The 21,199-nt window shown below is 32.3% G+C and overlaps 1 protein-coding gene across 1 annotated transcript; it reads right to left on the bottom strand.

The window, feature by feature from the left end:
• Positions 1 to 3,896: 3,896 nt before the first annotated feature.
• Positions 3,897 to 6,902, bottom strand: LOC113376011. Its single transcript, XM_026615943.1, has 3 exons — positions 6,377 to 6,902; positions 6,188 to 6,304; positions 3,897 to 5,851 (listed from the first exon to the last, which is right to left on the bottom strand). The coding sequence occupies exons 1-3, from the start codon at positions 6,900 to 6,902 to the stop codon at positions 3,897 to 3,899; spliced, it is 2,598 nt and encodes an 865-aa protein (XP_026471728.1).
• Between the last annotated feature and the right edge of the window lie 14,297 nt (positions 6,903 to 21,199).

Raw genomic sequence — 21,199 nt, 5'->3', positions numbered from 1 at the left:
TCCTGTAGGGTAAATTATAGTAATCGCAAAAAAATCAAAAATAATTTTTTTTATATATCTTTACGTTTCTAAGGTTTCTGAATATTTTGGCACACCTTAGAAAAAAAATGGATGTATTCGTGTGTGTATGTGTGTGTGCGGATACAAATTTTTGTCGACGTTTTCGGGAACACCGATCAACCGATTTGAATAATTCAAAAAACATTCGATTCGTATTGATAAGAAGACGTGCTGATTAGTTTTTGGCGTAGGCAGGTCTAGCCGTTCCAAAGATACGGGGCAAAAATGCCTAAAACGGTAACTCAGTTTTTAAAAGAACGGTGCGTCCGATTTAAATAATTCAAAAAACATTTTACTTGTGTTGACAAGGTGAAGAACTGATTAAATTTTAGGGAAAGCAGGTCTAGCGGTTATGTACTCTCACTAAAAATAAGTTAAAAAAATGACATTTGGCGGTCAAGAATGTTTATTGGACATATGTACATCAAATTATCAGATATTTTATAGAGATTTTAATAATGTATACATATTTTGTGTAATTTTTTTTTGGGTTCCGTACCACGATTTTTAATTACGGTATGGAAAGTTCCAGCAATTTGCCTTAAGGCACGATGCCATGTACCCCACTAGTTAACTTCCCGTAGGGCAAGTTATAGTAATTGCAAAAAAATCGAAAATGAAAATTTTTATATATCTTTACGTTTCAGAGGTTTCTGAACATTTTGGCATACCTTAGAAAAAATGGATGTATGTGTGTGTGTGTGTGTGTGTGTATGTGTGTGTGTGTGTGTGTGTGTGTATGTATGTATGTGTGTGTATGTATGTGCGGATACAAATTTTCGTCGACGATTTCGGGAATACGGATCAACCGATTTGAATAATTCAAAAAACATTCGATCCGTATTGATAAGGAGACGTGCTGATTAGTTTTTGGCAAAGGCAGGTCAAGCCGTTCCGAAGATACGGGGCAAAAAGTTTCGAAAACGGTAACTCAGTTTTTAAGAGAACGGAGCGTCCGATTTTAATAATTCAAAAAACATTTTATTTGTATTGACAAGATGAAGAATCGATCCAACTTTCATGAAGGTAGGTCCAGCGGTTTCGGAGATATAGAGGAAAAAGTAAAAAATGAGCCATTTGGCGGTCAAAAATGATCATTAGACATATGCACATCAAATTATCAGATATTTTATAGAGATTTTAACAATAAGTATACATTTTGTTAACATTCCTATCGGTTCCGTACCAATGCTTATGCGTTAGACAGCGACGCGGCGCTTACGCGCTTTATATTTTGTCCCTATGTAGTTAAAGCAGTACGATTGCTTTGAAAAAAAAGTTCAGATCTTCCACAATATGTCAAAATAAAGAAAAAAAAAATTTTTTAAAAAATTTTTTTTTTCGAAAAAAACTAATTTTTTGTCCAATTTATAGTTTCTCAAAAATCTTATTTTTTCAAAGTAATTTTTTTTCAAAAATGTTAATCGTTTTAAAAAAATAATAATAATTTTTGGTACGGGAAGTTCCAGCAATTTGCCTTAAGGCACGATGCCCTAATTGCCTTAAGACAGAATTCCACTTACAGCAAGTTTACTCTCAAAATAGCTAAAGCTAAACCAGGCAAAAATGCGCGTAAAAGCGCAATCGCCCTAAAAAAATCTAAATTTTTTAAAAATGATTAAAAAAGTCGATTTTTCTCATGTTTTTCAAAAAAGTTCAAAAAGTACTTTTTCTTACAAGTTCATCAAATGTGTTCTGTATTTACAAAAAAAAAATTTTAACTTCCCGTAGGGCAAGTTATAGTAATCGCAAAAAAATCGAAAATGAAAATTTTTGCATTTCTCGACGTTTCAAAGGTTTCTGAATATTTTGGCATACCTTAGAAAAAATAGATATATGTGTGTATGTGTGTGTGTATGTATGTATGTACGTGTGTGTATGTATGTGCGGATACAAATTTTCGTCGACGATTTCGGGAACACGGAGCAACCGATTTTAATAATTCAAAAAGCATTCGATTCGTATTGATAAGGAGACGTGCTGATTAGTTTTTGGCGAAGGCCGGTCCAGCCGTTCCAATGATACGGGGCAAAAAGTGCCAAAAACGGTAACTCAGTTTTTAAGAGAACGGAGCGTCCGATTTTAATAATTCAAAAAACATTTGACTTGTATTGACAAGATGAGGAATTGATCAAATTTTCATGAGGGCAGGTCTAGCGGTTTCGTAGATCTAACGAAAAAAGTAAAAAAAAATGCCATTTGGCGGTCAAAAATGATCATTAGACATATGCACATCAAATTATCAGATATTTTATAGAGATTTTAACAATAAGTATAAATTTTATTTGCATTCCTATGGGTTCCGTACCAATGTTTATTCGTTAGACGGCGACGCGGCGCTTACGCGCTTTGACATTTTGTCTCTATGCAGTTAAAGCAGACGATTGCTTTGAAAAAAGATCTTCCAAAATATGCCAAAATAAAGAAAACATTATTTTTAAAAAAAAAAAAATTAAAAAAAAAAAAATTAAGTTAAATTAATTAAATTAAATTAATTTTAATTAATTAAATTAAAAAGTAATTTTTTGTTTAATTTATAGTTTCTCAAAAATCTTATTTTTTTGAAGTAAATTTTTCTAAAAATGTCAATCGTTTTTTAAAAAATAATAATTTTTGGTACGGGAAGTTCCAGCAATTTGCCTTAAGGCACGATGCCTTAATTGCCTTAAGAGAGAATTCCACTTACAGCTAGTTTCTTGTATTATAATCGGTTCGGTTTCCACAATATAATTGCTCAAAGTCAAACTGATCCTTTTTGTCCCGGCTAACCCTATATTAAATTGAATAATGAAATACATTCTGTAAATTAAAAACACCTAATCATGTATTAGACCTTATACAGCTTGATAAGCTTTTCACAACCTCGTTGTATTGAATCGCGAACTTTTTTATATCAGTATTATTGAGTTGTCCGAACAAACAAACGGTAATAAAACAATCGCGTGCATCCGTTCGGTTTGAATAAAAAATTAAAAAGAGTCTAGTAAACCACTATATTTGTGGTGCAACAAAGCCAAAAATTCAATATCTCTGCATGGCAATAACTGTAATTTGATAATTCTTTATTACTGGCGCGTGTACATTTTCGTATAATTGGGGTAATCTAATGAAATAGTAGACGCATTCGAAATTGGCCGTGTTCACAGAACATTTTTATGGCGTCTGCTGCAGCCGAGTTAGTTACTGATATGCATATGGCATGTTGCCGACGAACGAGCCCCTTGATGTATGGCCGTGCATAAAAACCGTCCTGATTTGCTTTGACCCACTAAGATGCAGTAACAATTACCACTGGCTTGTTACGCTTTTCCTATTTCATGCTGAACCCGCATTATTCTGACAGAAAATTTCATATTTAATGTAAATTAAATAATTTCCAGGGTTGTTGTTTTTTGTTGATTGTAAGCTGAAGGACCAGATAGAATTAGTGGCTCTATCGACCGTTTAAAATGTAAATATTGATTAATAACAAATAGATTTACACTTATTTATTTATAGAATATAATTTACACTGTTTGTGATAAAGTTTTAGTATTGATATAATATTGGAATATTTGAATGTGGATAGCTTGGCGACCGGGTTAAGACTATATTGTTAGTGCCGGCTTCAGGTATCTAGCAGGACCCTTTTGTAGTTGGATCTTGAGATGCAAATTGCCTATGCGTTGTTGCAAATGTAATATTTTCTTAGAAAAATATGAGTGCAGCGTTGTCACGTCTAATTTGGCGTGAACATTCTCCCCCCCTTGAAATAATATAGGGTATATGATTTCAAAATTAGAATTATAGTTCAACACTTTGAGTTAATAACAGTCTATTGGTTTGATTTATATTGTCTATGATTTTGGTAATACACAAATTCGATTAATTGCACGTTTGAGTACACCATTTTGTGTCTTGATTGTCACAACACGCACAAGTCCATCATCTCCTGGATGTGTGTCAAGAATACGCCCCAATCGCCAGTGTAGTGGAGGTAAATTGTCTTCTCTGACCACTACCATATCGCCTACCTTAGCTGGTTGCGATGGTTGAACTTGCCATTTTGTTTTTGTCTGCAGCTCCGATACGTATTCTTTGTGCCAACGCTTCCAAAAATGTTGCACAAGTTTCTGTAGTCGTTGATACCGAGAAAGCCTGTTATCAAGGGTTTCAAGCACTGATGGATCGGGAGTAGATGTTAAGGATTTTCCAATAAGAAAGTGACCAGGAGTTAAGGGATCATAGTCATTGGGATCGGAGCTTAAGGGAGAGATTGGTCTCGAGTTTAATATTGCTTCGATCTGTGTCAAAACCGTATAAAAATCTTCAAAAGTTAAAATAGCATTACCCAATACTCGCTTTAAATGAGCCTTGCACGACTTTATGCCCGCCTCCCAAATTCCTCCAAAATGAGGAGAGTTTGGTGGAATGTGCTTCCATGACACGCCTTCGTTGGTCATATCATTAACAATCTTATTTTGATTTGATTTTTGTTGTAAAAATTTATGAAGCTCCTTTAATCTTGATGCTGCGCCTATAAAATTTGTTCCATTATCGGAATAGATTTCGCGAGGTTTTCCGCGTCGCGCCATAAATCGTTTAAAAGTGGCTAAAAAACTATTCGTAGTTAAATCAGATACTAATTCGATATGTATTGCTTTTGTAACAAGGCACACGAACAAACATATGTAAGCCTTAATTTTTTTGTATCCTCTTGTTTGACGATCTCTTAATAAGATAGGACCTCCGTAATCTACTCCGCATATAAAGAAAGGTGACTGCGGTGTAACGCGATATTTAGGCAAATTGCCCATTATTGGATTAATAAATGTAGGTTTTACCTTAAAACATGTTACGCATTTTTTCACGATCGATCTTGTCAGGTTTCTGCCTCCGATAGGCCAATAAGTATTACGCAACGCATTTAATAACATCTGTGCTCCGCAATGATACAGTTTTAAATGCTCATGCCTAGTTATCAGAATAGTCAATTGATGATTTTTTGGTAGTATTATCGGATGGCATTTATCATACGGTAAATTTGAATTCTTTATCCTACCGCCGACGCGCAATATTCCATTTCTGTCTAAAAACGGTGTTAATGATTTTAATTTCGACGATTTGTGTAATGCTTCCCCACGCGCGACTATATCTATGTCTTGTTTGAATATTTCATATTGTGATATTTTTATTAACTTGTTTAGTGAATTATTGAATTCATCGACCGTGAGTGGGCCATACAGTAGTTCCTTTTCTTTCTTCTTTAGTTTTAAATTTTGTAAAAATCGATAACAAAAAGCAGTTACGCGCACGAGTTTAATAAGGGAAGAGTATAAGAAAAAATGTTCATTATTGTTAATTTTTGTACAAGTCAAACTTGTGATTCGACTTTCGACATCAGTTTCAGGAATTGAATTATTGTCAGTTGCACGTCGCTGTGTTTCAGTTGGATTTTGTAGCCAAGATGGGCCTGCCCACCACAAGGATGAATTCAATAAATCATGTGTATAGCACCCGCGTGATATGAGGTCCGCTGGATTGTCTTCCGATCGGACATGTAACCAGTTATTTGCGTCGGTTTTTGTTTGAATATCAGAAACTCTATTGGCAACGAAGGTTTTCCATTTATAAGATGGAGATCTTATCCACGAAAGAGTGATTGTGGAATCGCTCCAATAGAATTCTTTATCAAACGCGATATTTAATGCACGTTTAGTTATTTGCGCAAGATTTGCTAGCAGTTGTGCCGCACAAAGCTCGAGACGGGGGAGCGTAATATTTTTTAATGGTGCTACTCGAGATCTTGCCGCTATTAGTTTGATTTTGATTTCAGAATATTTGTTAATAGACCGTACATATATACACGCGCCGTAAGCTAGCTCTGATGCGTCAGCAAAGCCATGTAATTCTGTGTTTATACGATTATTACAAAATATATGTCTTTCAATTTTCAAGTTTTTAATAGATTTTATTTCGAAACAAAACTGTTTCCATTTATTTTCTAGTTCCGAAGGAATGGGCTCGTCCCATGATAAGTTTAATCGCCATAGGCTTTGAATTATTAGTTTTGGTATGACGATAATTGGAGATAAAAAGCCCATAGGATCATACATTTGCGCTGTTGCCGATAAAATTGATCTTTTACTAACTATTTGATTTATTTTTATATTTTTGTAGTCAAATTCAAAACTGTCTGTTACCGAATTCCAAGATATACCTAAAGTTTTAATAGTTTGTTCACCGATGTTTAAAGTTGGATTATCTGCATTTAAAAGTTTTGAATAATTAGAATTAAATTTATATAGATTGAATTTAGCTTGTTGTAAAATATTACAAAGGTTATTTTTAATAGTGAATAATTCGGATATGTTATCAGTTCCAGTTAATAAATCATCAACGTAGAAATCATTTCTGAGAATTTCGCATTCCTTTGTATAGTTAGTTATGTTTTCTTTGGCTAACTGCTCCAAACAGCGTATGGCTAAAAACGGCGCAGATGCTGTCCCGTATGTTACTGTATTTAATTGATAAATTTTTAATTTGCTGCTAGGATTGTCCCTCCAGAATATTCTTTGCATTTTTCTGTCGTTTTCGTGAACCAAAACTTGTCTGTACATTTTTTCTATATCAGCTGTAAGTACAAACGCATGTCTTCTGAATCTTAGTATAATAGAGAAAATATTGTTTTGAATTGTGGGTCCAACAAGTTGTAGTTCATTCAACGACAGGCCTGCATCGGTTTTGCAAGATGCATCGAACACTACACGCAATTTCGTTGTTAAACTGTCTGGTTTTATCACCCCGTGGTGAGGCAAATAGAAACACGTCGCGGGTTCGGAAGATTCGTTGACTTCGCTCATGTGCCCTAGTGTTATATAAGTATTCATGAAATTTTTGTATTCGTTAAATAGATTTTTGTTTGTTCGTAAACGGTTTTCAAGTGAAATAAAACGTTTAAACGCGATTTGCTTACTATTCCCTATTTTTTTTATATTGTCTGTAAACGGAATTTTAACTATAAATCTCCCGTCGTTTGCCCGCGTTGTATTGGCAACAAAATGCTGTTCGCATTGTTTTTCTGATTCGGTAAAATATTGTATATCGCTACACGCTTCCAGTTCCCAGAATTTTTGAACTTGAGTTTCTAAATTAGCCGTATGATGACATATCGTAAAAGAACTGGAATTGTTGAGAGGTACGCTGCCAGCAATAACCCACCCGAACTGTGTATTTTGCAAAATAGGTCTATTTTTTCCTAGATGAATATATCCTTTACAAAATATATTCCAAAATATTTCCGAACCTATTAAAATATCGATTTTATTGCTTTTATTAAATGTGGGATCCGCTAACTTTATATAATTTGGGATATTTAAAATATTTTTATTGAATGACACCATCGGCAAATTATTTGTTATATTATTTAAGATAAAGCAGGATAGATCTAATGAAAAGTTATTAATGCACGATTTTAAAGTAATTGTTGTTTTTGACTTAATTTCCGTTGAATTTTGATTTATTCCCCGGACTGACATATTTATTGATTGTTTATGTAAACCGAGCTCATTAGCAAATTTCTCCGTGATGAAATTGGATTGTGATCCCGAATCTAATAATACTCTACATGCTCTATATCTATTATTGCTATCTAATACGTTAATTACTGCGGTAGATAAGATGATTTGACTTGAATCATTTTCGGTATGGCACGAAACATTTTGTGGTGCATTATTAACAGCTGGTAATTGGCTTGAGTCTATATGCAGAAGACTGTGATGATTTGAATTACAAAAGGCACAACGATTTAAAGAAGTACATTGATCACTGTTGTGATTGTAACGTAAGCAATTCGTGCATAGTTTTAATTGATTTACTTTGCTTACTCTATCTTCTGGAGATAGTGTCCGAAAACCTTGACATTTGAACGGTGAATGAAATGACTCTTTGCAAATTAAGCAAATATTTTTGTGATTAGTGGATGAAGCGTAAGACTTTGTATGTTTTGCGTAATTAGGTTTTATATCTTTAAATTTACTAGAGTTTCCGATTCTTGTTTCAGTCGGATTAATTGCTTCTAATATTGTGCAGCGTTGATTTAAAAAATTGCTAAGTTCGGAAAATGTAACTAGTTCAGATCCTTTATTCATTAACATCTCCCACTCTTGATGAGTTTTCTTATCAATTTTAGAAATTACAAGATAATTTAATAACGCGTCCCATTGATCGACGGGTTGTTGTAACATTTTTAAGCATCTTAAATGTTTATTAAACGCGTCTATTAGATGACGAAGGTCTTTACCTGATTCCTTATGCATTGGCGGGTGATCAAATAATTTTTTAATGTGATTGTTTACGATTATTTTCTTATTTTCGAAACGCGTTTTTAGTAAATCCCACGCAATTATATAATTATCGGAAGTTGCCGGTAGAGACTCTATAAGGCTTGCCGCCTCTCCTTTAACGCATGATTTTAAATAATAAAATTTTTGAGAATTACCGATGTTACAATCATTATGAATTAAAGACGAAAACGAATCATAAAATTGTAGCCAATTTAAGTAAGAGCCGTCAAACTGAGGTAAATTGATTTGAGGTAGTTTTATGTTGTTCGAATTATTTGTTATAGTGGTATCATTAGAATTACTATTCGAACTAGTATCTGACTTACTTGATGCTGCCTGACTAAGTTTAAGTAAAGTTGATAAACAATTATTATGTTTTTCAAAAAATTCATCTAACTCTATTTCTATTAAATTATTAATTTGACTTTCGTCTTCTAGTAATGCTGTTATACTAATTACGGTATTTTCAAAGATTTCAAACAAAGGCTTCACATCATCGATAAGGCGTTTTATGTCTGCAATATTTAAGTCGCAAGCAGGTAGTTCCGACATTTGCCTGCACACTTTTTCGTATTTTGTTAAACGTGTTTTAGTAACTCGCTGTTTCATTTTGAGTTTATTTAATGATTCCATTTTGACACAGATTGAATTAAAACTCTAAATATTAAAATAAGGAAAGATTAATAGGAAGGAATGCTTGACTAACCTGATATACTCGCTGCTTGCTGTGCTCGCTCGTAGGTGTAGCGCCAAAGTTAGAACTTCCTGTCTTGTTTAGAACTTTCACTTTATTTAATTTTTGATTTAGATTTAAGATTTTAATTATTTTCTTCGCACTGGTGACGCATCCGGTTCGTTTTGGACCAATGTTTTTTGTTGATTGTAAGCTGAAGGACCAGATAGAATTAGTGGCTCTATCGACCGTTTAAAATGTAAATATTGATTAATAACAAATAGATTTACACTTATTTATTTATAGAATATAATTTACACTGTTTGTGATAAAGTTTTAGTATTGATATAATATTGGAATATTTGAATGTGGATAGCTTGGCGACCGGGTTAAGACTATATTGTTAGTGCCGGCTTCAGGTATCTAGCAGGACCCTTTTGTAGTTGGATCTTGAGATGCAAATTGCCTATGCGTTGTTGCAAATGTAATATTTTCTTAGAAAAATATGAGTGCAGCGTTGTCACGTCTAATTTGGCGTGAACAGTTGTCTTTATTGTGATAGAATTATATTTAGTCTAATTCATGCGAGGTCAAAAGAAGGCAGTGTGGATTCAAAGATCTTACTTGAAACTGAAGAAATTTTCCATACCGAAATTTAATTTTTAACAGATTTAAAATTTTCTGAAACCTTTGAATATTAGATTTTCAAAAAATTTAAAATTTTTAATAAAATTGAACTATTTTAAAAAAACTGATTTTTTGTTTGTATTCTGAATTTCTTTTTAATTTTGGTATATTTTCAAAGCTATCAGTTTAGCCGTTTTATAGACAAACTATCGAAGCACGTAAGCGTCACTTCGCAGTCTAACAGAAAAAGTTTGGTAGAAAACCCATAAAAATGTAAACAAAATTTGTACTCATTAAAATCTAAGGCTCGTCCGTAGGTGAGCGGTTAAGAGCTACGGGACCTGAATCAGAGGTCCCGGGTTCGATACCCACTTCGAGCAGCCTGTTGTCAGGCAGCAGTGACAACGATTTTCACTTGGAAATATAGATAGCAATATGTTTCCATGTAAAAATAGCCCTTGCCCGGAATTGATGCACCAATAAGAAGACAGCCCTATTAGATTAATTCTAATAACAAAAATCATCAAATATGGATGGATTAACCAGTGGGTTACCATCTAAAAAATGCGAAGTAAGGAGAAGTTTCAGCCCAACAGCTCATAGGACTTAAGGTTCTGATTGCTGTTAAAAATAAAAAAAAAATGTTGAAACATATATGAAACATATATAAGAAACATATATTAGAAAAGATAACATATTCTCATTTTTAGATGATTCAATCTCAAACTAGTGAAGCGCATGGCATCGTGCCTTAAGGCAAATTCCTGGAACTTCCCGTACCAAAAATTATTGTTTTTTTAAAAACGATTAACATTTATGAAAAAATTTTACTTCAAAAAAATCAGATTTTTTAGAAACTATAAAGTTGACAAAAAATACCTTTTTTTTTGAAAAAAATTTTTTTTTTTTTGAAATTAAAAGTTTTCTTTATTTTGACATATTTTGGAAATTCTAAACTTTTTTCAAAGCAATCGTACTGCTTTAACTGCATAGAAACGAGATGTCAAAGCGCGTAAGCGACGCGTCGCCGTCTAACGGATAAACATTGGTACGGAACCCATAGGAATGTAAACAAAATTTATACTTATTGTTAAAATCTCTATAAAATATCTAATAATTTCATGTGCATATGTCTAATGATCATTTTTGACCGCCAAATGGCTCATTTTTTTACTTCTTCCTCCATATCTCCGAAGTCGTTACACCTGCCTTTCCAAAAATTCAAACAGTTCTTTACTTAGTCAATACAAGTAAAATGTTTCTTTGAATTATTCAAATCGGACGCTCCGTTCTTTTAAAAACTAGGATACCGTTTTTGGCACTTTTTGCCCCATATCTTCGGAACGGTTAGACCTGCCTTCGCCAAAAACTAATCAGCACGTCTCCTTATCAATACGAATAGATTTTTTTTATGAATTATTCAAATCGCTTCATCCGTGTTCCCGAAATCGTCAACGAAAATTTGTATCCAAGCACACACACATATATTCAGTTTTTCTAAGGTATGCCAAAATGTTCAGAAGGTTTTGAAACGTAAAGATAAATAAAAAAAATTATTTTCGATTTTTTTGCGATTTCTACAACTTGCCTACGGGAAGTTAAAAATCAGCAAATCTATAAGTTATAATCAACCTCGGTGAAAATTGGTTAATATTTTCGAAAATGCTATACACAACCTAATTGATCTATTTTGAGAAATACAAAAACAAGTATGTTAATGTAACAGCATTGGCATACAGTTTGTATTGAAATTTATCGAATAATTCTATAGCTCTGGAGCAAATTCTTTATTTAAAACCGCAGATTATGCGAAATGAGTTTTCATCAACTTACGCTCGTAAGTATATGAATATTTTTCCTCGGTTGTTTCTTTTCTGTTATTTTTCATCATGAAAACACCATGGGATTCCATTTCACTTTGTAAATCTGACAATGAAGTGAATGCGAATCCAGTGCTCGGCTAAAGCTGTACAAACTAATCCGCGCGTTAATACATTCTTTTCGGTGGATTTCATCCCGCGCCACGTGGTGCCGCCGGATAATTCATAGTTAGGAACGAGGATTCACAATTTAAATAATGCTGAGAAATACATTTAAATGAACATTGATAATACACACACATACTTGCATACACACTCACATATATATATATATATATATATATATATATATATACAGTGGCGTATACCCATTTTCCTTTTTCAAAGTGATTCCCGACTCATAAATGATATGGCGTCCTGACTGATGATAAATATTTAGGATCCAATTCTACGATAAAATAGAAATGTTATGGCAACGCTATTCTACGGCTTTTCGTATGAATTGGTAGAAACAACTGTCAAAATTTTATGTATTTGCTGTACGATCAGGCATTTCGTACGTAAAACCTAACCTACAAAACGCACAATCATCAATCATCAATTTCTCAATTATTTGAAGTGCATCTTTCTGATGTCTCATTCAGTAAAGTTACGGTCTATACGTGAAACGCCTGATTTCAAATGAAATACATAATTTATTGATAGTTCGTTACTAAAAATTCATATAAAGACAAACCCCTAACATAGCGTTACCATAACAATCCTATTTTATCGGAGAATTTGCCCCTTAGTGTCGAAGCGTAAGGGATAAATAACTAAATAAAATTTAGCGTTTCATTTCTTTTTTAAAATAATATCGTAAAAAAGAGGTAATAGACGTATAAAATGGATAGCCCCAACCTCGACCACCTCGGCTTTAACCAATTTCTATTTAAGATCGTAATTCTTAAATGGGCTCGCCCGTAGGCCGTAGGTAAGCGGTTAAGAGCGACGGGACTTGTTACTGGGGTCCCCTGTTCGATACCCACTTCAAGCAGCGTGTTGTCAGGCAGCAGTGACAACGATTTTCACTTGAAAATATAGATAACAATATGTTTCCAAGTGAAAATAGCCCTTGCCCGGCATTGCTGCACCAATAAAATGTCAGCCCTATTAGATTAATTCTAATAACAAAAGTCATCAAATATGGATGGATCAACAGGTACCTCGTATTTAACATACAATTCAGGTTAATTCGTAATGCGTTCTATGGAACCTTACATAGTGCAGTATGGGAACCGTGCTATGAGAGACTCAGAATTGGTACAAATCGCACCATTTATATCGTGCTGTATGGAGACCAAGGAATACAACTTGAAGTAGGAGTAATACGGACAAAATGACATGTATGGCATTGACACCCTATTTAAAAATTGGCGCGACGCAGTAGTCAGCTCAAACGTGTTCTTAGGCAGCTATTATATAATCAGACATGTCTAAAAGATAGAAGTCGATAACAAAACTTACATTAACACCCTTTATATATCAAGTTCCTATAATCACTCATAGGTTGCGCAAAGAATTTATGCGCTGTTGAACAAAATCCGTGTAATAGGAAGTCCGTGTAGTCGGAGGGATGTCAGATTTTTAGCTCCGTGTAGTATGGGAACCGTGTACCCAGAGTGGCGTGTAAAGCGAGGGCCTACTGTACATCTTAATTGCAAGTTATTTCATTTTTTTTGTTATTTTTGAACAGCAATCAGAACCTAATAAGGTGTTGTGCTGATTTTGACTTAATACTAGTCTGTTTGACAGATAGCAACCCAATCAATTGTCACATCTTTGTATGACAGATTATTATTCCAATTTTTGTAATAGGGCGAGTATTTTTAATTGTGCAACAACACCAATGCCAGGTTAGGGCTATTTTTACTTGGAAACATATTGCTATCTATATCTCCAAGTGAAAATCCTTATCACTGCTGCCTCAAAACATACTGCTATGTGGGTATCGAACCCAGGACCACTGATTCAGGTCCCGTTGCTCTTAACCGCTTACCTACGAGCGAGTTAAGTTATTTCATGAAGTTACACACATAACGTGTTGAAGAAAGTCGAATTAATCCAAACAATTGCAATATAAGTAGATTTAACATGCTAATACATAATACCGAATAATTAAAAAATTGGAAAAAAGATCCTGAATTCTTATTATAGTTTTATTTTAAATTTAATACATACCATACGAGGACAAACACACCAAGCAGGTTAGTTGACACAATTTTATGTAGTTTTAATTAACACAAATACACTATGAACACATGACCAAAAAAGACTAAACCTACACAATTTTATATAGTTTTCTTTAACACAAATGCCCTATGAACACATGATCGAATAAGATTAAACCTATACAATTTTATATAGTTTTCATGAACACTAATAACACATAACCGAAAAAGATTAAACTTATACAATTTTATATAGTTTTAATTAACACTGATACAGTGATAACACATAACCGAAAAATATTAAACTTATAATATCAAATGTCTAACAATGTGATGATGTATAATCTATAATTTCGCAACACAAACTATTATGTCAAAAACATTGTCCGAGTGCCAAACGCACCAGATCTATGGTGGGGGTAGACAATGGAATCGCAACAGGTACAAAAGACTTTGATATGAATTTGATAGATGTCGTGCACTATACAAATTTCAATTTTTCCTGCGTTTGTCAAACTCAACACGAACACTAACTCAAGACAAAATTTTATCAATTAAGTGAAATAAATTCTCTATTAATAAATAAATTATTCTTTAAAGGTAAAATTGAAATAAATTTTCTGTTTTTAAATAAATTTAATTTTTAATTTAAATTATTATTTAAGGGTAAAATTGTAATATTTAAAATTGATACTAGTAAAGCTATTACTCCTGATAATTTATTTAGGATCGATCGTAAAATTGCACTTGCAAAAAGAATATGAATGGTTCTATTACTATAGAACTGATAAAACTGATTATCAGTAACTTCCAATAAATTATATATCACATGACAAATCTAGCAACAATGCTCCTAATCATAATTATAGACTAAGTACAAGTTGTTTTTATTTATTTATTCATTAATAAATTGTTACAACGCAAAAAATGATAATTACAACAATTTTTAACCAGAAGCATATTTTGTGTAATAATGAGTAAAACTCGTCATACGTATAAATCCTTTACCATTGGATATTTAAATTGCAATTTTTAAAAGAAAAGAAACATAATTCTCAAAAAATTTATAACATTTTGAGACTACGCTAGTATACAAAAAATAGTTGTGACATTTTGCCTCAAAACAAAATTTATGGACCAATTCTGCCGTAAAATAGACTAATGTTATGGCAAAACTCATACGTACGTTCATATAAAACGGTACTAAAAATTGTCAAATGCTATGTGGTTGCTGTGTAGTCAGGCGTTCCAAATAGAAAATCTAACTAAAAAACGGTATTATCATAACTGTATCTTTTTGATGTGGTTTAATAACATACGAGTGACTGACTGATTGCACTGCAAATACATGACACTTTGACAGTTTTTAGTATCATTTTGTATGAACGTACGAGCGCAGCGCTCTGTAACCTCGATACTTTTTTTTTATTCATTTATTATTATTCAGCAATCAGAACAGTAATTCAGATCGTCATGTATGGTCTCGTTACCGACGAACCACGGGGCATCAACTATCTGCCTGAGTATTTTAGATTGGACACGCTGCATTAATGCTTTATGCGATTTGCTGGCACATCCCCATAATTCAATACCGTAAGTCCATATAGGTTTCATCACTGTTTTATAAATTAATAATTTATTTTCTAGGGATAAATTTGATTTGCGTCCTAATAGCCAATATATTTCTGTAGTTCTAATTTATATCGCTTTTACTTTTAAGCAAATATGATCTCTCCAGGTCAGGCTACGATCAAGATGCATACCCAAGTATTTGATACAATTATTACTTGGTATTTTTCGTCCATAAAAGTAAACACTTGGGCAACCTCGATTCTGATGAAACAAAACTCAAGTGCCAGTAACAAAAAAAAAAAATTATGAGAAACTCACGAGAAAAGAAAAAGTTTAATTGATAAAATCACAATTAAAAACTATTTGTTATTACCTGATGGTCAGAATATCGTCTTTGAACTCGAAAAATACGTGCCACAAATTTGTCCAAAATATGGCTAAAAGAATATTGTGACTTCTTATTCAAAGGACATTGGAACCAAGAACAGAGTTACTTTGTCACACATCAATATTCAAGAAGAGATAGCACGAACTAGCCAAGAGTTTGTTCAACCTCGGTCAATTCGATATCAGGCAGTATGATATCAAATTTACACTTAAGGTTATACATTTGAAATATAATACCGAGCAAAAATTTCCTTTCGTAGACATTGCTGCCACATACTCGTATTTACGTCAACACATACCTCAGGCAAACATTTCTAATATATATAATATAGACATGGAAACAAAGTGTGATTGACCACTGGGTTGCCCTTCAGAGCAAAATTCTAAGTAAGGATGCACGATATAAAATATAGCACATAGAAGATTAGTAATGTTCACTATTTAAAAAATAAAATAATATGAATCCGAATGAAAAGAAGATTTATAAATATTAAGAAGTGTAATGTATAAATTATGACTTTAAATATTTAGTTTAGTTTACAAATTATAAATTAAAGTCATAAGCTACTGGTACTAAATAATTATTTATAATAATAATGGAAGCTAAATTACGTTTACTAATAGATACTAGTTAAAAAAATTACGTTTTTTAATTGCATTTAGCATTTGGACTATTAATACATATATGTTTAAATTTTGTATATATTACAATATTTGGAAGAAGATAAAGTGGACAGACAAGATGACAAATGAAGAAGTCCAGAGAAGAGTGGGCGAAAAAAGGACGCTACTGAGCACAATTCTGAAAAGAATAGAAAACTGGATCGGACACATTCTGCACGACGTCGTCGAAGGTAAAATAAAAGGACTGAAAGGAATGTGAAGAAGAAGAATGCAGACGATTGACGACTTACGCGAGAGGAGAAAATACAGTATGGAAGCAGAAGCATAGGATCAAGAAGCATGGAAGCATAAGTTGGAAAAGAAAAAACGTGAAAGAGAAGTGTAAAAGAGGGGGGGGGTGTATTTGTAGTAATTGGAATGATAGACGACGAGGGTAAGGGAATCATTAATTTGTGGTTGCTCTCGCACCATGGACCTGCCTTCGGGCAGACTACCATTTACTTATTATTATTATTATATTACAATATACAGATGTCCATTACTATTTACATATAATTTTTCTAAATAAAATCTTAAATTATGCCGTTAAAACTAGTGAAACTAAATACGCTCTAATACACATAGTATTCAAAACTTTTCAAGAACAGTCTAAAGTTTAATAAACTCGAAGAATTATGTTGGTGGATGAAAACTTTAGGAACGTGCTTTTTTGCAAAAGACGGAAAGTGGAATCGCGCGGGCGTCATGGCCTGGAGGGCTCTAATCCGCGCGTTGATATTCTCACTAAATCTTTTTGGCAGGATTCGCCTTGTGGCGATGTACGTACAACATGAGCACGTGAATGAACTTGAATTTATTTTTTATATCCATTCATAATTTATGCATGAATGAGAAGCATTTTGTATTTTATAAATACATGCTTTGATATACTTTTTCACATTTCGGAATTCCATTAGAAATGAAGTACCTACTCAAGCATAGTCAGAAGTATAAAAACAAGTTGACTAAACATCCTAATAGCCTATCAAAACTGTGATTTCGGAGAAGCATCTGGCAGATTTTTGCGAATTGACGAGTATATTTGCCGTGCGTATAAATCAGTGACCAGTGGATATTAAAATCAAAATTCTTAAAAAAAACTATCTTTGGAATAATTCAAAGCTTTGACTATACAAAAGAAATGGTTTTGAGTGGCATTTTACCTTAAAGCAAGTTGAATGACCTATCAAAAATGTGAAAATTGTATACTTATGTAAAAAGAATTAAGATCTAGCAATTTGAATAATATTTTCTATAGTTTATTTGAAAATAGTTTTTGATTTTCACATTTTCATAAAAAACTATTCTTGCTTTCTTACATTTACTCGTATAATACTTTATTGAAATATGTAACCAAAGAAATAAATTCAGTGATAAAATTCTGAATTTTATAAAACAAACCCATATTTTTCCACCGATGTCTTTTACCTCCGCAACATACTCTGTTATATGTGATTGACAAATATAGGGCAGGGTGGGCACAAAAGTCCAAATTGACTTTGAGCAAATATATTATCTAAAGTAAACTATGTCAATTATATCACAACAAATAGCATATATCAAAAGAACAATCATTTCAGTTCAGTAAAACTTCCAGCTAATTGATCATTGTAGAAATGTGTTTTTTGCTGTTTTTCCAAAATTTGTCACCTGGTTCTTTTTACCCCGTCGGCGGAGTAAAATGGGACGGTCAGGGGTTTTTCTTATTTTTAATTTTAGAGGGATTTTGTGGAATAATACCTACATCATCCAATCAATGCAAAATTTAAATTTCATGGCAACATTTTTTACAGAGATAACACTGTAATACCATGGTCTGGTATTTCGCCAGAAATATTCAGTTGGTTATTTTCATATAAATGAATAAATAAAAACTAGTCAATATATTTTCAGACAAGCAAAAAATTTATTAAATTAAATATTTTTTAATAATCTATTAATTTTCAGTTACATACTATTTAGGGGTGTTGGTATTTAGGTAAATTGGTTGTCTTTATTAATAACATTTTTATACATATACCGATATGTAATTATTTAATGCTTACTATATAAATTGAGAAACAATTACTCAAGTTTAAACTTTTTATCTATTATATATTCTTGAATATAATGACATTTTGAATTTCTTTACTGAAAACTAACGTAAGATTATTATCCGTCATACCACAGTAATTGATAAAGTTCAAAATAATCTGTTTTTGATATGCTCCAGAATATAATTATAGCCAATAATGATAGTTTTCTAATAAAATCTGCTTATGCCATTAAATAGCTTTTAGTCCTTACATTACAACAATTGTTTTTATTCATTTTTAGTAATATAGATTCTTAACAAAATTTTGTCAAAAATAACATATTTAAATAATTTTTGATAAATCTCATGGCCGAAGTTTCTATTTCCAAACTTTGTTGATGACAATCACCAAATTTGATGATATATTTTGTAAATAAAAAAACGTATAATTTGATTTTACAGCAGTGCATATATTTTGACGATTTTGAGAACACGGATCAACCAATTTGAATGGTTTAAAAAACTTTCGATTCATATTGAGGGAACTGAGCGTCCGATTTGAATGATTCGACAAACATTTGATTTGTTTTTGACAAAATAAAGAACTGATGAATTTTTGGGAAGACAGATCTAGCGATTCTGAAGATTCAATAGAAAAAGTAAAAAAAATATTATTGGCGGCCAAAAATGATAATTATACATATGCATGTCAATTTATCACATGTTATATAGATATTTTAATAATAAGAACAAATTTAGTTTACATTTTTATGAATTTTGTACCAATTTTCATCCGTTATTATAATATTTATATATTTCCAAAGTATGAAAAAAAAAATTTAAATTTTTCTAATAGGTCAATTTTTTTCAAAAAATTTAAAATACTCATAAATTTTATTTTTTCAGTTCAGAATTTTATTTAAATTTCTATAGATTTTGTACCAATTTCGCTTCTATATTTCGTTTCCACGCAGCTAACGTTCAAGATTGCTTTGAAAAAAGTTCAAAATTTTCAAAATATTTCAAAGTATGAAAAAAATTCAAATTTTTCAAAAAGGCCAATTTTTATTCAAAAATTTTAAAAATCTCAAAAATCATATTTTTTCAAAGTTCTAAAAAAATGATTAAAAAAAAATTTTTTTTGTACGGGAAGTTCCAGCATTTTGCCTCAGAGCACGATGCCAGACACCACTAGTTTCTATAAAAATCTAAAATTTAATTACTAAAAACAATTAGGTTAAGCGATTATAAAATAAGTTTCTATCGTGTGATAGTTTCTTGTAGGTTATTTTTTACCACGACCACTCTGGAACGAGCGAAGCGCGGCGAAGCGCAATGTAACATCTGTATATATCTTGTACGCTGTTGTCATCATTATCCATTTTCCGAAGCAAAAACTATAACAAGGGATAAAGCCCGACAGGGCTCAAAGCATTCCTATACTATTTCACCTCGTTCTACCTTCGCATACTTGGCCAATGTATCTCGGTGTATGATGCTGTAATATAACAGAGGATAAACATACATGACACGAACAATAGACGTTCTGCGATATGAATTTACGTATACACTTTTTGCTGTTAAGTAAAAAATATATATTTTTTAAAAGTAATCAGACCTAAACGTTTTGAAATCTATGGTGATAAGACTTCTTCGAAACTATTACAAAATTCATAAAAATGTAAACTTAGTTGTTTATTTTAAAGGTAACGCTTTAGTTGTCCTACCAATTTGACGTATTTTATAATATAATAAGAGATAACTCAGTGGTTGCCCTTTCTAATAATTAACTACCCGTAGGGTAAGTTATTGAAATCGAATTTCTCGACGTTTTGAAAGTTTCTGAACATTTTGGCATACCTCACATCAGAAAAAATGGATGTGTGTGTGTGTATGTACGTATGAATACAATTTTTCAGTCACGTTTTCGGGCGCACGGATCAACCGATTTGAATCGTTCAAAAAAGATTCGATTTCTATTGATAAGGAGATGTGCTGATTAGTTTTTGGCAAAGGCAGGTTCAGCCGTTTTGGAGATACGGAGCTAAATGTGCAAAAATGGCAGTTTTTGAGAGAACTAAGCGTCCGTAAGCAATTCCGTGAAAAGCTATTTTCACTTGGAAACATATTTTGATATATCAATTTCGAACTCAATCCCTTCTGTTTACAATCACGACCGTAAAATATTTAAGAAGCTAATTGTAAGTGAAATTTGCCCCATTGAAGTTGCATAAAGTTGCAGATTAATAAATAAGAAATTTATATATTTATTTATGAGTGATTTATAAGTATACCGAGTTGCTGTAGGGAATCATAATGTGAATACTGGTTAAATGGCAATAGCTGTGAACACCAAAATGGTTTATAACGACTTTTACTGTTGACTCTTTAAAAGCAATGCGGTGTACAGCTCATGTTAATGTAAGGCACTGACTGTAAGCAATAACGAGAAATTTTTCGAAGAGTCATACTTCATCTTTTTCCCTTTGGACTCTCTCTCAAAATCAGTAGTTTTGCTGTTATGACGACTGTCACTAACGTATGCTGGCACAACCGTACCCAGTCTCCCCTATATTAACTAAAATCAGAAACTCTATCGTTATACAAAGTTTAAATATAAAATCGTCTAAAAATTTCTTAACAATTAACTACAAAAAAACTATGTAAAAAATCTTTAACAAAAATTTATGAACATGATTTTGTACTGATATCTTTCGACTCATTTTTAAATTTTTAATATCGTTTCAGGACTTTTATGAAAACGTGGACAAAAGATTATGAACTTATCTTCTAATTATAAAGGAATAGCTTGGACAATCTTCACGTAAATCCAACCAATGTGAATTTCT

Source organism: Ctenocephalides felis, unplaced genomic scaffold, assembly GCF_003426905.1.
Source record: "Ctenocephalides felis isolate EL2017-DRISC unplaced genomic scaffold, ASM342690v1 CF-g0.4_SCAFFOLD_01886, whole genome shotgun sequence".
NCBI classification, from domain to species: domain Eukaryota; kingdom Metazoa; phylum Arthropoda; class Insecta; order Siphonaptera; family Pulicidae; genus Ctenocephalides; species Ctenocephalides felis.
Note: the sequence above shows the minus strand (reverse complement) of the source record. Positions and strands in the feature narration are given on the sequence as shown.

Excerpts from the sequence above, each read along its gene's own strand:
- LOC113376011 (XM_026615943.1), bottom strand. The coding sequence starts at position 6,902 with ATGAGCGAAGTCAACGAATCTTCCGAACCCGCGACGTGTTTCTATTTG. Across the intron at positions 6,305-6,376 it reads CACTATTAAAAATAACCTTT|ATAATCCAACTTTAAACATC; the intron begins GTAATATTTTAC and ends TTTTAAATGCAG. Across the intron at positions 5,852-6,187 it reads AAAAATAAATCAAATAGTTA|CGGCAAGATCTCGAGTAGCA; the intron begins GTAAAAGATCAA and ends TCAAACTAATAG.